The sequence below is a fragment of the Ranitomeya imitator genome, chromosome 4, assembly GCF_032444005.1.
Source record: "Ranitomeya imitator isolate aRanImi1 chromosome 4, aRanImi1.pri, whole genome shotgun sequence".
Lineage (NCBI taxonomy): Eukaryota > Metazoa > Chordata > Amphibia > Anura > Dendrobatidae > Ranitomeya > Ranitomeya imitator.
The window spans coordinates 688383237-688405040 of NC_091285.1; the positions used below are offsets into that span (position 1 = coordinate 688383237).

The window sequence follows — 21804 nt, forward strand, 5'->3', positions numbered from 1 at the left end:
GTCACCCCTGAGGGCAATATACTAAGAGTAAGGACTGATGTCTGAAGAGTAACTTATGGCGATCACGGCAAAAGCTAAATAAAAGAAGGATCCAGTGTCTCAAGTGTAATTTTCTCAATAAAGTAATGGACATTATCCTCGGTACAGAAGGTTGGACAGTGACATTGAGACAAGGCTCATGGCTTCAGCTGCATCCAAATTTACGATTTTGTTAACCAGTTGATGGCACCTTGGACCTTACAACCTCATTGGGCAGAAATTACATCAAGAAGTCTACAATGCAGTTCAGAGAGTCAAAAAAAATCGACCACATTAAGAGAATAATCCCATCATTGATGACGGGACTAAAGTCAGGATTTTGTAGTGCCTCAAAGAATCCAATCCGGTCAAAGATGACCATGTGTGGAACACCAGTTTCACCTTATTGGTGTTTGGGTCATAAATACGACTGGGGGGGTTCTCAAACATCACAAAAGGGAGCGTTCTCTGGAGGAGCATTGGGGGAAACCCGAGAACAAGTGGATGCTCACCCATTCAGAAGACATCTGCACCAATATAGCCATCAAACACTACATTAGTCCCAATCTACATGGGTTAAGGCAAAAGACTGGCCAAGAGGCGACCAGTCGAAGCCCTCAGCACTGAGAGAGCCAGGTTTGTTGGTCTTATTCATTCCATGTATTTTTTAGCCATAAAGAGGAGCAGATCACCATGAAGGAGCTCCCAGTGAGGCCATCTTATTCGATGGATGTCAGAACTTGAATTACGGGAAGCTGTAAGACCGTGTCCTCCAATTCTAAGTGTTCTCGGGGGAAAAAAAAAGTCCTTACATTTTCTTTTTTAATTAAATTTTTTATTTTTTCCACTCTGGATTTTTATTAGTTGGAGCTTATTAAATTGATGTACTTTTTTGATAAACTTTGGGCAGTTGTGTTATTTTATTTTTTTTTCACAGTACACAAACACTGGACCCTTCACGAGATTTTTTTTTTTCATTTTACCTCATCTGAGAGCAGTACAAGCGCCATTTTTTTGTGAGGCGAACATAAGCCTGGCCCCAAGAATGGCGGCAAATACTGCAATTGTTGCGCCAAAAAGCAACCAATCAGACACCAGTGTGAGACCCCAGGTCCTAACACAACATAAAAGGAGAAGTTAAGACCAAATTATTTTCATATATTATAGATTTTTATTTTTTGGGGGGGTGAGGCATGGAGGGAAATATCTAGTCCAGAAATGGCCGTCCTTCAAGATAACGTGTCGACCACCACAAAGTAGATTCTGAAATTTGGGCCACGATTAGCGCCTGAAGCAGAAACTCCGCTTCGAAGGTGGAGCCTACTGTAGGGGTGGAGCCAATGCCTAATATGGGAGGATGGGCATGGACCTAAAACGAAAAGTAGGTAAAAGGACTGGCCTGTGGTTCTGTGAAGCGAGAGGTATAAAAATATTTAAAAATTGGGTAGGGGGAAAAACAAAACAACCAAAGCATTCAATGACATAAAATGTAATAAAATATTCAAGAAAGACAGGAATTAAAAAAAAAAAAAAACACAACAACAACAAAAAAAAAAAAAACAGATGCTAAAAGCAAAATACAGGAAGTAACCAGCGGATGGGAAAGGTTTCATAGGTAAAGTTAAACCAAATATCTCTCTCTCTCTCTCTATATATATATATATATATATTTATTTATAAATTTCTATTTTACAGAGAACAGGAAACTGGTGAAAAAAAAAAAAATTCAAGGAAATGGTTAAAAAGGGGAGGAGTCCGCGCTGAATAGATAGATATTTATCTCTCTCTCTATATATATATAAAAACCCGTATCTCTTCTCGTCATACACAACCGGAGAGAGGTTAGTTTATTCGCAGTGGTAAGGGCGCCATTTATTTTTTTTTTTTTTAAATTAACCCATTCAATGAGGGCTCCTCAGACCTTGACGTAATCTGTGATCCCCTCCCCCCCCCCAACCCATCCAATGAGGGATGTGCGGGGGATGGAGCTTTAATAAGTGAACTGCGCCAAATCTCCTCCCAGCAGTGTTATGTTTTGTTACCCTTGAACCCACCCGGCCCATGGACTCTAAGCGATAGTCACGCCCTTACTCAAAAAAAAAGGTGCCGCCTTCTTCGAGGGGCACCCGGTCCGAGCGTTTACCACAGCTTTTAACGAAGACTTTACGGTCAAGACTCACAATCACTTGCATGAGGTTGGCCCCTCCCCCGCCCGTACCCACCCTTCCCCCAAAGATACTTTCCGACATACCCACTCAATAATACAGCATTAGCCTGGTCAGCGCCCCTCTGTCACACAGAGCGCGCCCACGCGCACCATTTTCAATAGCAGAGAACCACTGTGAACTTAATTTAAAAGAAAAAAAAAATTAAAATGCACTCAGTGCCGCCACCTGCAGAAAAAAAAAAAAAATCCCACACAAATTAATACCGCCCCCTCCCATCCCTGCCCTCAGAGTCACAAATTCAAGATTTCAGAATAAATATTCCTGATAAAAATTACAAAAAACAAGAAGGAAAAAAAAAAAAAAGGAAATAAAATCATCAACAACAGACATGTAGAATCCTGCATCCTGATTGGCTGTTCCCGCGAAAAAGGAGAACGGGTATCTGTGTAAACAAGGCCTGTGATTGGCTGGAGAGAGTGAAATATGAGCTGCCGATCCATAACTGGCTTGTCTCCCTCCTTACCCCTCCCCTCTGTCTCTTTCAGTTGCAATTGGCTGGTTGTGTAGCACCGCCCCCTCTTGTCCCTGGTCCTGGGAAGAGGGGAGAGTTTTGATTGGCTGGCTCGGCAGAGGAGGAGAAGGATGTGGGAGGAGACTGTTGCAGGAGCAGAAGAAGGAGGAGCTAAGGCTCACCGTGTGCTTGGAGGTGGGGACTGAAAAAAAAAGGAAAAAAAATGATTAACATTAAAAACAAAAAGTTAAAGCATTGCCCAAAGCTAAGAACTTCTGACCATAAGCTTTACACATGGGTCCCACTGTCGGGACCCCCAGGAATCAGCGGTTACCTACGAGGAATCCTGGCAGTAAGTGTTCACATACCCTACACCGCCACCACAGGGGAAATGTGGTATTACACAGTTCTCATTCATATTATTGGGCTGTCCATGTAATGTATGGATATGGTGGGTCCTCCAAATGTGACAGACGTAGCCGCTCTGCTGGGTCGGCCCCGTGTACAGGACTCGCCTCTCTAATCCACATGTTGGCGTTACATGGGGTTTGTTTGCTTGGAAACACATAGGAGCAGAACACAGGATTTTTAATATGTATTACAGAGATGGATTTATTTATTTTAATTTCTTTACTCATTTAGGAGATAATGAGCAAATTATTATTATTTTTTTTATTTATTATTATCATCCCTCCTTTTTCTAGAGCCATAAGGCAGCACGGTGGCTCAGTGGTTAGCACTGCAGCGCTGGGGTCCAGGGATCAAATCCCACCAAGGACGACATCTGCAAAGAGTTTGTATGTTCTCTCCATGTTTGTGTGGGTTTCCTCCGGGTTCTCAGGTCTCCTCCCGCATTCCAAAATCTTACCGATAGGGATTCTACATTGTGAGCCCCAATGGGGACAGCGATGATAATGTCTGTAAAGGGCAGCGGAATATGTTGGGGCTATATAAAAAGATTATTTTCTTTTTTTGTTAATCAGTTTAAAAGCTTCAACAAAAAAAAAAAAGAAAAAAAAAAAAAAAAAGCATAAAAACCCCACTAATTTTTTTTTTTAATTCTGCGTTTTCACTCTTTGCTCGGTGGAAAAATAAAAGGAAATAGAAGCCTATTTTTCCCCTAAAAAAAAAAAAAAAAAAAAAAAAAAAAAATCACAAAAATACTGAATAATACTGAAGTACATTGTAAATTGTGTTCCCCTTTCCAGAATAATTCTTATTATATTATAGGGCATTTTTTTTTTCTTATTGTTGCGGTGATAAAAACAGCAATTTTAAATACCAGCTGCCTTTTTTTTCCTCACGCATTTCATTTATTTTTCCTGCTTTTTAATTTTTCATTCATGTCACCTACTACTGTCACCTAATTTTTCATTCAAGACCTTTGGAATGGGGGTGGCTCAACTGACCATTTAAATAAGTTTTTTGTTTTTTTTGTTTGTTTGTTTTTTTTATCTGAATGTCCCCTGTAACTGGGGTTGCTGTATTAGCCCCAGTTACAGTGGAACCGCAGCCTCCTGGCTGACTCTTCTAGGACCCAGCAATCACATGACTGATGTATCCAGAGAAGGGAGCGCTGTCCACGTTGTGAATACAGCGACAGAAGGCAGAGATGGTACTAAACCGTCCACGACTTCTCCATGGGGATTGACTGTGTCTGACGGCCGGTTTTACAGCAGCTGCTCTACCATGTAATCACGCCATAGAATGGACCATCGGTCATTATCTATGGGCAATCCAGAAATAATCACCACTTTGTCAGAACCATAACAAATTATATATAGACCAAAAGTTGGACACACCTTCTCATTTAAAGATTTTCATGACTATGAAAATTGTACATTCACACTGAAGGCATCAAAACTATGAATTAACACATGTGGAATTATAATACTTAACAAAAAAGTGTGAAACAACTGAAATTATGTCTTATATTCTAGGTTCCTCAAAGTAGCCACCTTTTGCTTTGATGACTGCTTTGCACACTCTTGGCATTCTCTTGATGACCTTCAAGAGGTAGTCACCGGAAATGGTTTTCACTTCACAGGTGTGCCCTGTTAGGTTTAATAAGTGAGATTTCTTGTCTTATAAATGGGGTTGGGACCATCAGTTGTGTTGAGCAGAAGTCTGGTGGATACACAGCTGATAGTCCTACTGAATAGACCGTTAGAATTTGTATTATGGCAAGAAAAAAGCAGCTAAGTAAAGAAAAACGAGTGGCCATCATTACTTTAAGAAGTGAAGGTCAGTCAGTCCGAAAAATTGGGCAAACTTTGAAAGTGTCCCCAAGTGCAGTGGCAAAAACCATCAAGCGCTACAAAGAAACTGGCTTACATGAGGACTGCCCCAGGAAAGGAAGACCAAGAGTCACCTCTGCTTCTGAGGATAAGTTTCTCCGAGTCACCAGCCTCAGAAATCGCAGGTTAACAGCAGCTCAGATTAGAGACCAGGTCAATGCCACACAGAGTTCTATCAGCAGACACATCTCTACAACAACTGTGAAGAGGAGACTTTGTGCAGCAGGCCTTCATGGTAAAATAGCTGCTAGGAAACCACTGCTAAGGACCGGCAACAAGCAGAAGAGACTTGTTTGGGCTAAAGAACACAAGGAATGGACATTAGACCAGTGGAAATCTGTGCTTTGGTCTGATGAGTCCAAATTTGAGATCTTTGGTTTCAACCACCGTGTCTTTGTGAGACGCACAAAAGGTGAACGGATGGACTCTACATGCCTGGTTCCCACCATGAAGCATGGAGGAGGAGGTATGATGTGTGGGGGTGCTTTGCTGGTGACACTGTTGGGGATTTATTCAAAATTGAAGGCATACTGAACCAGCATGGCTACCACAGCATCTTGCAGCGGCATGCTATTCCATCCGGTTTGCGTTTAGTTGGACCATCATTTATTTTTCAACAGGACAATGACCCCAAACACACCTCCAAGCTGTGTAAGGGCTATTTGACCATGAAGGAGAGTGATGGGGTGCTACGCTAGATGACCTGGCCTCCACAGTCACCAGACCTGAACCCAATCGAGATGGTTTGGGGTGAGCTGGACCACAGAGTGAAGGCAAAAGGGCCAACAAGTGCTAAGCATCTCTGGGAACTACTTCAAGATTGTTGGAAGACCATTCCCGGTGACTACCTCTTGAAGCTCATCAAGAGAATGCCAAGAGTATGCAAAGCAGTCATCAAAGCAAAAGGTGGCTACTTTGAAGAACCTAGAATATAAGACATAATTTCAGTTGCTTCACACTTTTTTGTTAAGTATATAATTCCACATGTGTTAATTCATAGTTTTGATGCCTTCAGTGTAAATTTACAATGAAAATACAGAAAAATCTTTAAAATGAGAAGGTGTGTCCAAACTTTTTATTAATTGAGCGCAGCAAATTTTTTTTATACTGTTATACTCTATGATAAAGCCCCCTGGCACTGGATTAACAGGTCAATCTCTGGAATCAAATGGTGGATTAAAAAAAAAAAAAAAAAAAAGAGAACAGATTATTCAGGGGAATAGAGTAAGACGGAGGACTGATCATTTTTTTTCTACAAATTACCACATTTTTGGGGATGTTATATTGATAGAAAATCTGATGTTTTATTCTTTTTTTTTTTCTTTCTGTAATCACAACATTTACGCCATTATTTTTAGCACTATGAAGCGGCAGTGTACTTCTATACATTACACCAGGGCAGCCCTCGGTCCTGCCTGGAGTGGTGTCTATGCGGTAGGACTCTGATCAGCGCCGTTGGCGGTGGTGACCCCCAGCTCCTCACCAGGTGAAAGCTGTCGTACATCTGCATAAGTTCCTCCACTCTGTACTGCTCCAGAATGACCACGCTGCTTGAGGAGATGCTGGTGGCCCGAGCGCAGGTCTCACAGTGCACCAGGTAGGTGTTCTTACCCCCGCTCTCGCTGGTGACAAACAGGATGTTAAAAACTTCCACCTGAGTAAGTAAGAGACATGACGGTGAGACCCTGGAGGTGCCTCCATGTGGCCCGAACCCCAGGAGCGGGCGCTTACGTCACACTCGTTGCAGTAGTAGGCTGGTTCATCTTTGACTCGAGATTGATAGGCGATCTTCTTCCCGCTGCGGATGAGTCTGTCTCGCTGGATCTGACACCGCTTCATGGATTGTAAGAGACAATATCTACAAAAGGCAGGAAGAGTGGAGTGAGCAACATGGAAAGAAACAAAGGAAAAAGTAAGAAGAGACTAAAGGAGACGGAAGGGGAAAAGGAGGAGAAGTGTGGACCGAGGTGGCCAGTGAGGAGAAGGGGCAGATGGTGGCCGATCAGTGGCACGGAGGAGAAGGGGCAGATGGTGGCCGAGTAGAGGCGCTCATGAGGAGGAGAGGCACATGGTGGCCGAGCATAGGGGCTGATGAAGAGGAGTGGCACATGGTGCCCGAGCAGAGGCGCTCATGAGGAGGAGGGGCAGACGGTGCCCGAGCAGAGGCGCTCATGAGGAGGGGCGGCAAATGGTGCCCGAGCAGAGGCGCTCATGAGGAGGGGGGGCAGATTGTGGCTGAGCAGAGGCGCTCATGAGGAGGAGAGGCGCTCATGAGGAGGAGAGGCACATGGTGGCCGAGCAGAGGCGCTGATGAGGAGGAGAGGCACATGGTGGCCGAGCAGAGGCGCTCAAGAAGAGGAGGGGCACATGGTGGCCGAGCAGAGGCGCTCATGAAGAGGAGAAGCACACGGTGGCCTAGCAGAGGCGCTGATGAAGAGGAGGGGCACATGGTGGCCGAGCAGAGGCGCTGATGAAGAGGAGGGGCACATGGTGGCCGAGCAGAGGCGCTGATGAAGAGGAGGGGCACATGGTGGCCGAGCAGAGGCGCTGATGAAGAGGAGGGGCACATGGTGGCCGAGCAGAGGCGCTGATGAGGAGAAGGAGGAAGAGCAGTTAGTGGCAGAGAGGAGCAGCTAAAGAATAGGAGGGGCTGATGTCGGCAGAGCAGAAGTAAAAAGGGGAATTGTAAGGAAACAGAAGCAGAGATACAGGAAAATTAAAAGACACAGAATAGGAGAGCCAGAGACTGAGGTGGAGACCGGAGTCATTAAAAAGATACTAAGAAGGTGCAGTTAGACATAAACCCATGAGAGGAGTAGAGAAAAGTAGCTGCCTTGCTGCTCACTTTATCATGCGGTACAAATCCGGGTCTGTGATTTTCACCGTTCGGGCCACGTTCCACGACACATGGATCATGGGCACAATGGATTTCACGTTCTTGACCTCATTCCACTCGAAACGTTCCAGAGCCAGCTGGTACTGGTAAGCTGGAAGGAGAGGACAGACCGCTCACCGGCTGCTCACAACGAGCCCTGATAACCCACAGAGTTACATAACGTGACTTACGTGTCAGGGGCCCAACGTTCCAGGCAATGTTATTACACCATCCTGTGGCCTGCACCCAGTGAACTGTCCCCGCATTTATCCAGACCAGATCTCCAGGCCGTTGCACAAACCGATACACTGGAATATCCGATCGGTAAAGATCCTCCAGGACCGGCCACCAGGAGCCCGTCAAGTAATCCACATTATGCCTGGGACAGGAAGCCAAGATTAGAAGCAACTAGATAATAAGGTTACATGCAATGGCGCCTCTAGTGGCAGCATGTGGGAGGCCGGCAGTCTCACCTGTCACAGAAGGCACTGATGTTCTCCCAGTAATTTTCATGTACAGCGAACCACTCGCAGTCTCCAGGACCAATGTTTATATTCACTGAGCAAAAGTTGTTATTTTCCTGATGTCCTGGAAATAAAAGACAAGTATCAGTAACTGCAGACACAAATGGAGGAAGGAAAACTAGATTTAGAGGGGCGAGCGACGCCAAAGGAGAAGAGCGACGCCAAGGAGAAGGGCGACGAGCGACGCCAAGGAGAAGGGCGACGCCAAGGAGAAGGGCGACGGGCGACGCCAAGGAGAAGGGCGACGCCAAGGAGAAGGGCGACGCAAAGGAGAAGGGCGACGCAAAGGAGAAGGGCGACGCAGAGGAGAAGGGCGACGCAGAGGAGAAGGGCGACGCAGAGGAGAAGGGCGACGCAGAGGAGAAGGGCGACGCAGAGGAGAAGGGCGACGCAGAGGAGAAGGGCGACGCAGAGGAGAAGGGCGACGCAGAGGAAAAGGGCGACGCAAAGGAGAAGGGCGACGCAAAGGAGAAGGGCGACGCAAAGGAGAAGGGCGACGAGCGACGCAAAGGAGAAGGGCGACGCAGAGGAGAAGGGCGACGCAGAGGAGAAGGGCGACGCAGAGGAGAAGGGCGACGCAGAGGAGAAGGGCGACGCAGAGGAGAAGGGCGACGCAGAGGAGAAGGGCGACGCAGAGGAGAAGGGCGACGCAGAGGAGAAGGGCGACGCAAAGGAGAAGGGCGACGCAGAGGAGAAGGGCGACGCAGAGGAGAAGGGCGACACAAAGGAGAAGGGCGACGCAAAGGAGAAGGGCGACGCAAAGGAGAAGGGCGACGAGCGACGCAAAGGAGAAGGGCGACGCAGAGGAGAAGGGCGACGCAGAGGAGAAGGGCGACGCAGAGGAGAAGGGCGACGCAGAGGAGAAGGGCGACGCAGAGGAGAAGGGCGACGCAGAGGAGAAGGGCGACGCAGAGGAGAAGGGCGACGCAGAGGAGAAGGGCGACGCAGAGGAGAAGGGCGACGCAGAGGAGAAGGGCGACGCAGAGGAGAAGGGCGACGCAAAGGAGAAGGGCGACGCAAAGGAGAAGGGCGACGCAGAGGAGAAGGGCGACGCAGAGGAGAAGGGCGACGCAGAGGAGAAGGGCGACGCAGAGGAGAAGGGCGACGCAAAGGAGAAGGGCGACGCAAAGGAGAAGGGCGACGCAAAGGAGAAGGGCGACGCAAAGGAGAAGGGCGACGCAAAGGAGAAGGGCGACGCAAAGGAGAAGGGCGACGCAAAGGAGAAGGGCGACGCAAAGGAGAAGGGCGACGCAAAGGAGAAGGGCGACGCAAAGGAGAAGGGCGACGAGCGACGCAAAGAAGAAGGGCGACGCAAAGGAGAAGGGCAACGAGCGACGCAAAGGAGAAGGGCGACGAGCGACGCAAAGGAGAAGGGCGACGAGCGACACAAAGGAGAAGGGCGACGAGCGACGCAAAGGAGAAGGGCGACGAGCGACGCAAAGGAGAAGGGTGACGAGCGACGCAAAGGAGAAGGGTGACGAGCGACGCAAAGGGCGAGCGAAAGGCAAAAGAGAGGAGCAATTTAGCTAATGTACTGAATAATGGCAAGAAATATGCTGAAATTTACAAAAAGTATCAAGCATACAGAGCAGCTGCCATACTGCCAGTACCTGGTGTACGACTTCCGGGCACCTTCATGTATAGCTGCACCGTGTTCATCCCAAGGATTGTATGACCCACGTGACTTAACATGTTGGCATTAGACGTCACACGCATGAAGGACGGCAACTTCAGCAGCTCCTGCAACTGAGGCTTCCACCTACGGAAGAAGAGAAGCATGAAACAACACTGCCCAGTGTCTCCAGATGGCAGTGACCATGCAGGCCGGCTTGGGCCCGTCTCACCTTTTAGGATCAGAGAGGTCGATGTTGGTTCCAAATTTAATAATATGGGGGGTCTTGTGCTCCTGGTTTGTGCTGAAAGAAGGAAATGTTATCAATGACTGAAGTGAAGCTGGATCTGCGGATCTTTTGCATGGGGAACGACTATAGATCCATGACCTGTCTATATAGAGACTGGGGCACCCTTGTCTTTATAGTCCAAGCAGTTGAACCCTTATTCCTTACGCTTGTGTCAAGTCTAGATGAACCTATTTAGAAATACGCTGCAGGATCGAAGGGCCCGCGCTGCAGGATAGAATGACCAGGAGGTGGCAGAAATGAGATTCAGAGTAAATGATTTGGTGAACGTGGGGGGCCGTGAAGGGACATGGAACTGCACACAAAACGGTGGCTACTTACCTGGGGGGTGGGTTTTCGGTGGTACTATCTGGCTCGTTGCTCTCCTCGTCACTATCTTTCTCTTCCTATAAGGAGTAGAGACACAGTCAGGGTGACTCCATATATGCCGCCATAGCCACGACTGCCCCCCGCTGCACGCACTCACCTGCAGAGACTCCTGGAAGGAGGAGGCCTGGTACTGGGCGTATTTGGCGATGGTGGTATGTGATCGGCTGCTCTCGCAGTGCCAGACCTGGCGAGTACCGGAAGGCTCCCAGTTTTCATCGGACGGCTGCTGCACCTGAGTACGGACCTCCACCGTGTGCTCAGAGTTCGCCTCCACCAGGGTCTTTGTGGAGAACAGGCCGAGGTCTGGTGAGGAGAAGATAACGAGTTGATGGGACTATTACTCTGGAGCAACCCCCAACCCTTCATAAAAGGGTGTCACCCAGGAAACTCACTGAGCCTCAGCGATCCGGCCAGTCCACGAATCACTGTGATAGGGTTCTTGGGGTCAGTGCAGAACTGGAGCAAAACTGGCGAAAAGGCGTCACGCTTACTCTCCAGCTGTGAATGTAGAGACAAAGAATATAAATGCACGGCCCTGCGGGGGTGGAGACTTGTAGCTCCTCCTACCTGTATTGCACTGCAGGGGTGGAGCCTCCTCTTGGGTGGAGACTCGTAGCTCCTCCTATCTGTATTGCACTGCAGGGGTGGAGCCTCCTCTTATCTAAATCATGGGGGGCAGAGCCTCAGCTCCTTTGATCTGAATCAGCCTGAGGGGGTGAAGCCTCACTTTCTCTGTTTGTATTGCCCTGCGGGGGTCGAGCTTTGTTTGATAACTTACATATATGCTTGGGGTTGGAGGGTTCAGTTTCTCCCGAGGAAGGTTCCTTTCGGTTCCAATAGGGGGCTTCACAGACATGGAAGGAAGGACGTAAGACTCTTTATATTTTCCCTTTAGCACCATATTCCTGTACAATCGTAAAAGAGAGGCAATTGGTGAAGAGGAAGAAACAAGATTCTCGGGAAAAAAAAAAAAAGACATAAAAAAAACCCAAAAACAAACAAAAAAAAAAAAAAAAAAAAAAACACGTTTACTCCCCCCTTCCCCCCGACACCTTAGATTTATCCTGACAAGTCTCATCCTCGGATTTTATCTTACATGACCGATTTCTTACAGAGAAGCTCCATCTACAACATGCAACCTCCCGGTGAAATGGCTGAAATAACCATTGCTGTCTTTTGCCTGTAGGAATCGCTGGGACCCCTGAGCCATTGGGTCATACAAAATAAGAGTTGCCATTTACGCAGTTACCTCTCATCAGATGGAGCGATGTCCGCCGTCATCTAACCCCACAAATCATTCAGCAGGGAAATCTCTGCTCTAATGGATCCTGAAGCCGCCAAGGCCAGAGAACACAATGTTCTCTCCGTTACTCTGTCTCGCCTCTTAACAGCAAATTCAGGGTCATCGAGCGCCCCCTCCCCTCACTACACTGAAGTTCACAGGGAACGCAACTAGTCATATCTGTCCGTCTGCCTGGCAACCGCTGCGGATGTCGGTGGTTATCAAGGACCAATGGGGACGCAGCTAAACAACACTTAAGGAGTCTAGAATAACATCTCAAAGAAGCAACAAGCTAAAAGACCTCCCAAGGTGTGCCACCCTCAGACCACTCCCTGCAAAGCACTCACTTTGTGGCCTTGATGATTTCGGCAGCGGTATGGTTGACTGTCAGCTCACTCGCTTGTAACCTCTTCTCCTCCACCTCCGATGCGATGAAGGTTTCGCGGTCCCCACTCTCCACCTTAATCAGTCTTATCTTTAGTTCCTTGGGTGGTCCCTCAGTGAATGGTCTCATTTTCAGCAGGTCAGAATTTGGTGTCCCGTGGGAAGCAGGAGCTGGCGTAGAGACGGGCGGTGCCGGCGAGGAGGACTGGTTGTGATGGCCGTCCTCCGCGCACCTTCTCCCACCACCTTCTACCTTTCTTCGTTCTCCTTGCTTCGATGACTTTGGAGCATCTCTACACTGACTTTGAAGGTCCAGGTTGCCCAACACTTGCCTTTCCTTATCTTTCTGCGACCGCCGTTCTTTCGATCGTCGGCTCCGGTCCCTCTTTGATTTCCGATGCCTCCTGTCTTTCTTTCTACCTTCATCCTTACTTCTTGTTGGGGCAGATAGAGAGAGCATTATCCTCTCCTGAGGTCTCTCTGTTTCCACCCCTTTCGCACGCTCTCCTTGCGTTTCGCCAGCGGCCGACTTGGGCGAATCCCCTGGTGAAACTCGGCTGTCGCTCTGTGAGTGTGGCATTTCGGATGAGGCGCTTTCGTAGCTTTTCTGGCTCTCTGAGCATTTCTTGGGCGATTCCCGTCCGGCGCTTCTATGGTGTTTCTCCAAAGAGACATCAGTCTTCGCAATCTCCTTGGAGGTACATTCTCCAACTGATGTAGCCGGAGGGACTTCAGTCTTCACGGCAGGTAACTTTACTTTAAATACCTTCCTCAGGTCTACGTCCAGTAACTTGCTATGTTTCGGCACTGGTTCAGTCGTTTCTGTTTCCTTCAAACGATCCCCTTTCCCATCTGTCATCTTCGCTTCTGGACTCTTCTCAGTCACGTTCTTGGCTTCCTCCTTTACACAGGAGGCTTTGAGTTTTTTCCCAGTCCCACTATCAGGTTTATCAGCCCCATAGACAATTTCTGGTTTATCTTTAGTAGTGAGGTCTTGTTTTTCAGCACCCCAAATGTGGTCAAGTTTTTTTTCCGCTGCGTCATCGGGTCCTTTTTCATCTTCATTTTCCTCCTCCCGGGAACTGCTTCCAGATGCCTTTGTGCCTTCTACTAATGTCTCACAAGCACGTGCTATGTCCTCCAAAATATCCGTCTCAGTGCGGACCCCGGGTCTCGTTGCTCCCACCCCTTCCCGTCCGGTCACATCTGAGGTAGGTGGGGCTCCAATCTTGGAGTCCCAAGCCCGGTGTGAGGTAGACTGCGCAGTGTACGGGTCAACGTTACGCTTGCTCACCATAGTAGCACCAGTAAAATAGGACGACCCCCCTCCAGTTTTGAGGCTGTGTCCTCCACGGTAGCAATACTTCTGCCCCTCCAGAACACTCGCCAGGGACTTGAGGACACTGTTGGCCCCATGCTGAGCTGGTTTGGCTTCGCTAACAGCTTCTTGCCCCAATATTGCTTTTTTAGGTCCATAGTAAGTAAACACCTCCCCAGATTTGGGCTCCGGTGGTTTGGCACCAGAAAGGGGGTTGCTTGAGATATTAGTCTGAGCTGGACCTTTGAGGTGGGGCGTTGCTCTGGTCTCTGCTGGCAGCGGTGGTGGGCAGACTGGAGAGGCAGGGGTAGTATTAAAGTCCTCGTCGTCACTAGAGCCGCCACCACTCCTTTCCTCCTTTTCTATAGACTCGTCCAGCATCTTCATGATGTCGTCCAGCCCATCGGGTAAAATTTTGGAGAACTCTGTAGATTCTTCGAAGGGCTCTGCCATCTGTCCCGTGGGAAAGTTAAAGAGCTGATTGCATCCGGAGGGTTGATCTTTGATTTCCTCCATTTCTTTGCTCTCTGCTGGTTTCGGACTTAGAGACTTGGGAGTCGAGACGGAAGAGGGCGCCGTGTGTGGAGCGGCTAAACCCAGCACCTGAAGGTTTCCTGAGGTATCTTTGTGGTAGGTTGTAGAGGAGGAACAGAATGAGGCTTTGTCCTCCCCAGATGGTGACCTTTTTCCTCCCGAATAGCCGCCCTCAGACATCGAAAGCCCATGTTTGCCTTTCATGTCCAGCTCTTGGGTCAGAGGGCTTTTCCTAATCTCCTGTTCCATTACCTCCTCTTTCTTTGGGGCAAATAACCCAGATTCATCCATTTTTTGCAGGCTTTTGAGTACATGATCCAGGTTGGCATCCTGGAAGGCCTCAGACCTAGGCCTGACTTTGCTGGTGGTGATGCCCTGAGTTCGATGATCAAAGATGTTTCCCCCCGATGGGGTATCGCGAGACGGATAGTAACCTTCTTGTTTGACGGTGCCGTGACCCTCCCCATACAGAATCTCCTCCAGTTCATCTTCACTCTTTGCCTCCTCCTTGATGACCGCTGCCGGCACCCAGTTCTGCTGGAGCGAAGGGGTGGAAGATTGCTGGGGTTTGAGCGGAGGGCATATTGGTTTGGGTGGGTCACACTCTACCGAGGGTGGGCAGATACTGACTGTGGTGGTGTCCACTGCTGGGGTCGGATAGCGATCGGGGGGCTGAAAAACAAAATGATAAAAATCAGTTTTGAAGCATATTTATGAGGGGAAAAAAAAACAGCTTAAATTGATGTGGCGGGTTGACTTACAGGGGGCACCTCAGGCCGAGAGGTCTTGTGTGTAGGGATGCGGGGTCTTCTCTGGTCATAAGGCACGTGGAGAGGTGGTGGTGCTGGAATGACCTCCGCAGGTGACCTCTGACACCGAGCCTCACTAAGGTCACTTGGAGGGCGGGGCTGCTGGTGTAGTGGTGGTGGTGGACGTGGGGGGCAGTATGAAGAATAAGGGGGAACATGGGATGGAATACGGGGATCCTGGAAAAAGGGGAAAAAAAGGGATGATGGTGCAGTTCATTCTACGGGACTAATGGCTGATCTGCAACGGCAACTCACCTGTCTCTCCCGCCGCTCCCCCCAGGCCTCATGGTTCAGTGGGTTCCAGACGTTAGATTTTCCAGATGCTTGATGGTAAACGTTCCCGGGACCCACCGGGACTGGAGGAGAATGCAGACCGGGGTTACCTCTTCTTTGCTGGAACACAAGATGATCAAAAATAACAGTCAGCCTCAGCGAGAAACAATATCACGTACGTGATCTCACTGTGCAAATAACCTCCCCCGCGGAGCGTGAGAAAATGCAGGTAAATAGCCACTCTAAATCGCCACTCTAAATCACCATTATGCAAGGCTGGGGAACAAGCTGAAGACCAGGCAAAGACTCATTTTCCGCTTTTGATTTTTTTCATGCAGTATGTGGTAAAAATGATGGTCTCTTATGAAGTCTAGCCACAAAGATGGAAGTACAAAGATGGTGATGACTGGGAGCCATTCTGAAGGCCAAAGAGACTGAACAGGTACATCTATGCCTTCTCTACTGTACTCAAAGCTGCACCCCTTTGGTCCTGCCTGTTCAGCAAGCCAAGGTAGTCCACCTCACGTTTTTCTGCAGCCCATACTCCCAAAGCAACATCCCATAGTCACGGCCCCAAAGCCAGAAGACCGTGCTCTGAAGTCACGTAGTCATGGCAGTCCAAACTCCAGAAGACCATGCTCCAAGTTCACGTATTCACTGCAGTCCCCGACCCCAGAAGATGGTGCTCTGTGGTAATCTAGTCACAGCTGAAACCAGTAGACCGCGTTCTTATGTCACAGATTCATAGAATGTTAGCAGGGACGTCCAGGGTCATCATCTCCAACCCCCTGCTCAATGCAGGAGTCACCAAACCATCTCAGACAGATGTCTGTCCAGCCTCTGTATGAAGACTTCCATTGAAGGAGAACTCACCACCAGCCTGTTCCACTCATTGATCACCCTCACTGACAAAAAGTTTTTTCTAATATGTAATCTGTATCTTCTCCCTTTTAGTTTCATTCCATTGCTTCTCGGGTTTTCATGTGCATATGAGAATAATAATGATTCCTCTAAACCAGTGTTCCCCAACTCCGGTCCTCAAGAGCCAACGACAAGTCATGTTTTCAGGATATCCTTAGTATTGCCCAGGTGATAATTGCATCACCTTCACAGGCAATAATTCCATCACCTGTGAAATACTAAGGAAATCCTGCAAGCATGACCTGTTGGTAGCTCTTGAGGAATGGAGTTGGGTAACACTGCTCTACACCGACATCCCCTTCAGATAGTTGTAGACAGCTATTTAGTCTCCTCTCAGTCTTTTTTTGCAGGCTAAACATTCTTCAATCCTTTAACCGTTCATAGGACATACTTTGCAGTCCGCTCACCATCCTGGTAGCTCTTCTCTGAACTTGATCCAGTTTTTGTATGTTTTTTTTTTTTTTTTTTTTTTTTAAATGTGGTACCCAGAACTGGACACCGTATTCCAGATAAGGCCTGACCAAGGAGGAGTAAAGGGGAATAATTACCGTAGTTCACGTGATCTATTCTATTTGCTTCTGTTAATAAAACCCATAGATTGTAATCTTGCGAGCAATGCCCTTACTCCTTGTTATCTGTTTTAAGTTATTATTGTTATTCAGTAATGTCTTTTGTCTGTACAAGTCCCCTCTAAAATGTAAAGTGCTGCAGAATATGTTGGCGCTATAGAAATAAAAAATTATTATTATTATTATTATTACTACCCAGGATTGTGTCTGCCTTTTTTTGCTGCTGCATCACACTTGACTCATGTTCAGTTTATGATCTATTAGCATACCAAATTCTTTTTCACACGTGCTGTTACTTAGCCCTATTCCTCCTATTCTGTATATGCTTTATTCATTTTTCTTGCCCAGATTTAGAACTGTGCATTTCTCCCTGTTAAAAACCATTCTGTTAGTTGCTCCCACAGTTACAGTTTGTTTAGATCATTCTGAATCATCCCTCTGTCTTTTCTAGTGTTAGCTATATCTCCGAGAAAACATAATCAGTTTACCCTCAATTCCTTAAGCTAAATCATCAATAAAGATATTGAACAACACTGGGTCCGGGACAGAGCCTTGCGGTTCCCCACATGAGACATTCTTCCAACTATGTGCAGCCATTAATTACCATTCTCTGAGTATGATCACTGATCCAGTTATGAATCCACCTAACCGTAGCCTTGACAATCCCATACTTGGTCATTTTTTTCAATAAGGATAGTATGAGATACTTTATGAAATGCTTTGCTCAAATCGAGATATACTATATCTACCGCATTTCCCCAATCCACCCAGTCAGCGATTCAATCATAGAAGGAAATTAGATTAGTCTGGCATGACTCGTTTGCTACAAACCCATGCTGGCTCTGGTTAATTACTGTATCCTTATCCAAGTACTTGCATAAATGCTGTTTAACAATTTGTTCAAATCTCTTTCCTGGTATAGAAGTAAGGCTCAATGGCCTGTAATTCCTGGCTCCATCTTCTTCCCTTTTTTTAAAAAAAAAAAATAGGGACAACATTTGCTCTTATGCAAAATTCTGGGACTTCTTCTGTTTTCCAGGATTTTCAAAGATTCTGGCTAGAGGTTATGCAATTTTCTTTGCCAACTCTTTCTGTAACCTGGGATATAATTCATCTGGACCAGGAGATGTAAATTCATACGAATTAGCTAAGTGTTCCCTCAGCATCTTTTTGTTTATATATAGTGTGGACTCTTATTCCTTCAATGGCACCTTAAAAGAGCAGTTGATGTTACATTTACTTTTTGGGAGAAACAGATACAAAAAAAGGAATTTAAAAGTTTGGCCTTCTGGACATCATTTTCGACCACTTCACCTTTTCATCCTGTAAAAATCCTATAGCGTCTTTGACTTTTCTTTTACTTTTAACATACCCCCCAAAATCCTCTCTTCTTGCTTGTCACATTTCTTGCAAGCCTTAATTTATTATCAACTTTAGATAATATGATGCGTGTCCTTGAGGTTCTGCAGACATTATATTCTTCTTTAGACATGCCTCCCCATTTTCCATTTACCGGTAATAAACACATGCTAAAAAGGATGAAAGAAATGTTTAAGTTTTGTGTTCATCCATCCTGGTTTCCTTAAATGCCTTCTATTCTTGCCTTTTGGCCATCTGATTAAGAGTTCATCTATATCTTCAGCTTGCCAAGGTAGCCAGTAGTAAACGCCTATAATGGTGCCCTTTCTGTAGTTCTCTCATTGTATTCTTAAAGTTTCCACAGAACTACCAGTCTCTGAAGCTTGGATCTGTGAAGATATATGCTTTTCTAACATTCAATGTGACACCTCCTCCCCATTTATTAAGTCTGTTTCTTGCAAATAAATTGGAATACAATCATGAGTATCATCACACCAAGTTTCAGTGAGGCCAATGACATCATATTTCTTTTCCTGGTAGCTCCAATTATCCTTGTTTGTTGCCCATGCTCTGTGCATTTGTATAGAAGCATCTTAATTTGTGATCAATCTCTCTTTCTTCAATTTTTTTATTATTCTGGTTTTTTTTTTGCCTTTGTTCTTTTACATTTCTAAGAGTTCTCCATAGTATTTACTCGCTGCATGATTTTACCTGGCCTTCTACTTCCCTTCCCACAAATTTCTAGTTTAAAGCTCTCCTGATGAGTGTAGCAACGCGACTTTCAAATAGGTGTTCTCCAGTCTTGGTAAGGTGCAGCCCTTCTCTAGTCCATCGTATATGTAATTCACTCCGTGATCCAGAAATCCAAAACCTTAATGACGGCACCATCGACGTAGCCAGTTGTTTACCTGTAGAATCTTGTTCCACCTCCTTGTTGCATGGCCATCCACTTAGAAGATGGATGAGAAGACCTCCTGTGCTTCCAGTTCTTTCAACTGGCCTCTTCCATGTTCTTAATGTTTACAGGATGTCAAAGCGGTGAAGATTGTGACAATATTTGTGCAGCAAGGTCATGTAGTCATAACCATCTCTGACCCCAGAAGACCACACTCTAAGGTCACGTAGTCACAGTCATCCCTGACACAAGGCCACGCTCTGATGTCATGTAGTCACAGCCGTCCCCAGAAAACCACGCTCTAAGGTCATGTAGTCATAATCATCCCTGACCAGAGAATAACACGCTCCGAGGTCACGTAGTCACAGCCAGCCCCAGAAGACCGCGCTCCGAGGTCACAATCATCCCTGACCCGAGAAGACAGTGGTCTGATGTCAGGTAGTCACAGCCGGCCCCAGAAGACCATGCTCCGAGGTCATGAAGTCACAATCATCCCTGACCTGAGAAGACTGCGCTGAGGTCACGTAGTCACAGACGGCCCCAGAAGACCGCGCTCTGAGGTCACAGTTATGCAATTGCAGCAGGATGTAGCCAAGTGCCTTGCTGGGCTTTAGAAACGGCTGCACTTGTTGATGGGATGGGACCAAAGAGGTTGACCGCAAAGAAAAAAAAAAAAAAAAAAAAAATTTCATCCCATAGAGATGCAAGAAATTGAATACTATCAGCCTTTCGAGAAGGGGCCAAAACCACCGAGAGGCACATAAAGCTGCTCTCACCTGCTCGGGACTTCCGCTCCGTCTCCTCTTCATAGGCTGCTCATCTCCAATCTGACTGTGAGGGGGTGACTGGAGTGTTGATGGATCGGCGCTGGGAACAGGACGCTTTAATGGCGGGGGTCCTCTTTTTCCTACAAAATGTCTTTTTTGCTAAGAAAGGAAAAGTAAAAAAAAAAAAAAAAAAAAAGTGATTAAACCCATTTACTCCTAATCAGGACTTGTGTAGACGCCTCCACCATTCTGCTCCGCTCACCTCGTGCTGCATCAGGTCCCACACTTGCTGTAAGCGAGGCAAAGATTTGGGCCGATGGTGCGGAGGGGCAGAGTGCAGGTTCCATAGGTGAGTCTAAAAGACAAAAAAAAAATATATCATCAGAAGAGAAAAGGAGAAGGGGCGCAAAGAAGCAGAAACGTCCCCCAAACTCACTGCAACGGAAGTGGTTTGTGTATGCCCCCCGTACCTGCTGCAGCCGGGAGATGTGAGCGTTCAGCTCGTAGCCTCCGTGGTAGCGGGCGGCAGCCTGGTAGCAGCGCACCGCGTCCTCCAGCTCCTGCTCCGATTCGTAGATCTGCCCCAGCTGCTCCCAGATCTGCGGCTGCTGCTCATCGCGCAAGAGGAGCTGGACGCAGGAGTGCACCCGTTCTAACTTCCCGAAGCGATGGCCGGGCGGAGAGCTGAAGGACAAGAGCGGAGAAACAAAAAGGATCAATGTTAAGTAGACAAATAATGGGGGTCTAGCAGTCGGAGCAAGAATACCAGGCGCTGGCGATAAATCACCGAGGCCTGGGGACAAAGCGAGGCAAGCTTCATAGGAGGAGATCACAGGCCGCACTCAGACACTTACCCGTGAGGGTAATAGGGTTTGCTGGGGTGGCCAATGTTTGCCCCATGACTAGACGATAAGTGTGGGGGCAGCAGAGGTTGGTTAAGGTTGGTAGAGCATCTGCGAGCGAGACAGGAGGAGACAGAGGGGGAAGCAATGGCAGAAGGTAAGGTAAAGGCACATCGAACACACCCAGCAATGCCCCCAGCAGATGAATGGTTAACTGCTCTATAGCGAAGACGAGATATCACCATCTATTCCCAGCAGAAAAACAACCACAACCGTCACCCTCACCTGCCCGACTGGAGCCATGCTCGGGGGTGAGCAGGGTTCCATGAGGAGTTAATTCCACTGATGAAGGGGTCGCGGGGAAAGCGGGATCCAAACTGGTCCTGTGAGCGATACATCCAGACTGCGGGAAGAGCACAGCAACGTTACAGGCAACTCACGACAAATACATGAAAAAAATGAAATAATAATTAAAAAAAAAATACCGTTTCAATCCGAGGGGCTTCACAGGTCGAGGTGCAGAGGCAGCGGGGGGATCATTTCCTCAATCACCAAGAAAGTCTGCGGGAAAAAAAGGAAAAGAAGTTGAAAAAGGAATCTTCTCACAATCAGACACTAGAGGGCAGTGTAAGGAAAAAAAAATACACAGGATTGTAATGAGATTCCCACCGCAGACACCAGGGGGCGACCAACAAATCATATTACTGTGAAAGCCGTATACATGGAGGATATCATGAGGTCTGGGGTCAGTGCGGACACCCTGAACGCCCTCAGAAAGGTCTTGGTGGGCTCTAAAGAAAGCCCCTCCCCCTACAGGGTGATAGATAGGAGGAGCTATGAGTCTCCTCCCCCTACAGGGTGATACAGATAGGAGGAGCTATGAGTCTCCTCCCCCTGCAGGGTGATACAGATAAGTGGAGCTGTGAGTCTCCTCCCCCTGCAGGGTGATACAGATAAGTGGAGCTGTGAGTCTCCTCCCCCTGCAGGGTGATACAGATAAGTGGAGCTGTGAGTCTCCTCCCCCTGCAGGGTGATACAGATAAGTGGAGCTGTGAGTCTCCTCCCCCTGCAGGGTGATACAGATAAGTGGAGCTGTGAGTCTCCTCCCCCTGCAGGGTGATACAGATAAGTGGAGCTGTGAGTCTCCTCCCCCTGCAGGGTGATACAGAT

General features: G+C 47.5%; 1 protein-coding gene across 6 annotated transcripts in view; it reads right to left on the reverse strand.

The window, feature by feature from the left end:
- Window positions 1–1907: 1907 nt before the first annotated feature.
- Window positions 1908–21804, reverse strand: part of KDM6B (lysine demethylase 6B) — a 120476-nt gene continuing 100579 nt past the window's right edge. For 5 of the 6 annotated variants that reach the window (XM_069767421.1, XM_069767424.1, XM_069767422.1 and 2 more), the window contains 21 exons: window positions 21120–21195; window positions 20920–21037; window positions 20647–20745; window positions 20263–20476; window positions 20055–20147; window positions 19802–19951; window positions 15264–15401; window positions 14961–15185; window positions 12311–14871; window positions 11460–11586; window positions 11074–11179; window positions 10779–10984; window positions 10634–10698; window positions 10238–10309; window positions 10004–10152; window positions 8343–8457; window positions 8061–8248; window positions 7840–7981; window positions 6726–6852; window positions 6478–6648; window positions 1908–2899 (listed from right to left, as the gene is read on the reverse strand). In XM_069767421.1, coding sequence (XP_069623522.1) covers window positions 2876–2899; window positions 6478–6648; window positions 6726–6852; window positions 7840–7981; window positions 8061–8248; window positions 8343–8457; window positions 10004–10152; window positions 10238–10309; window positions 10634–10698; window positions 10779–10984; window positions 11074–11179; window positions 11460–11586; window positions 12311–14871; window positions 14961–15185; window positions 15264–15401; window positions 19802–19951; window positions 20055–20147; window positions 20263–20476; window positions 20647–20745; window positions 20920–21032 — 5085 coding nt within the window. In that variant the 5' untranslated portion in view covers window positions 21033–21037; window positions 21120–21195 and the 3' untranslated portion in view covers window positions 1908–2875. The remainder of the gene's footprint in view (window positions 2900–6477; window positions 6649–6725; window positions 6853–7839; window positions 7982–8060; window positions 8249–8342; window positions 8458–10003; window positions 10153–10237; window positions 10310–10633; window positions 10699–10778; window positions 10985–11073; window positions 11180–11459; window positions 11587–12310; window positions 14872–14960; window positions 15186–15263; window positions 15402–19801; window positions 19952–20054; window positions 20148–20262; window positions 20477–20646; window positions 20746–20919; window positions 21038–21119; window positions 21196–21804) is intronic. The other variant, XM_069767426.1, reaches the window with a different exon arrangement.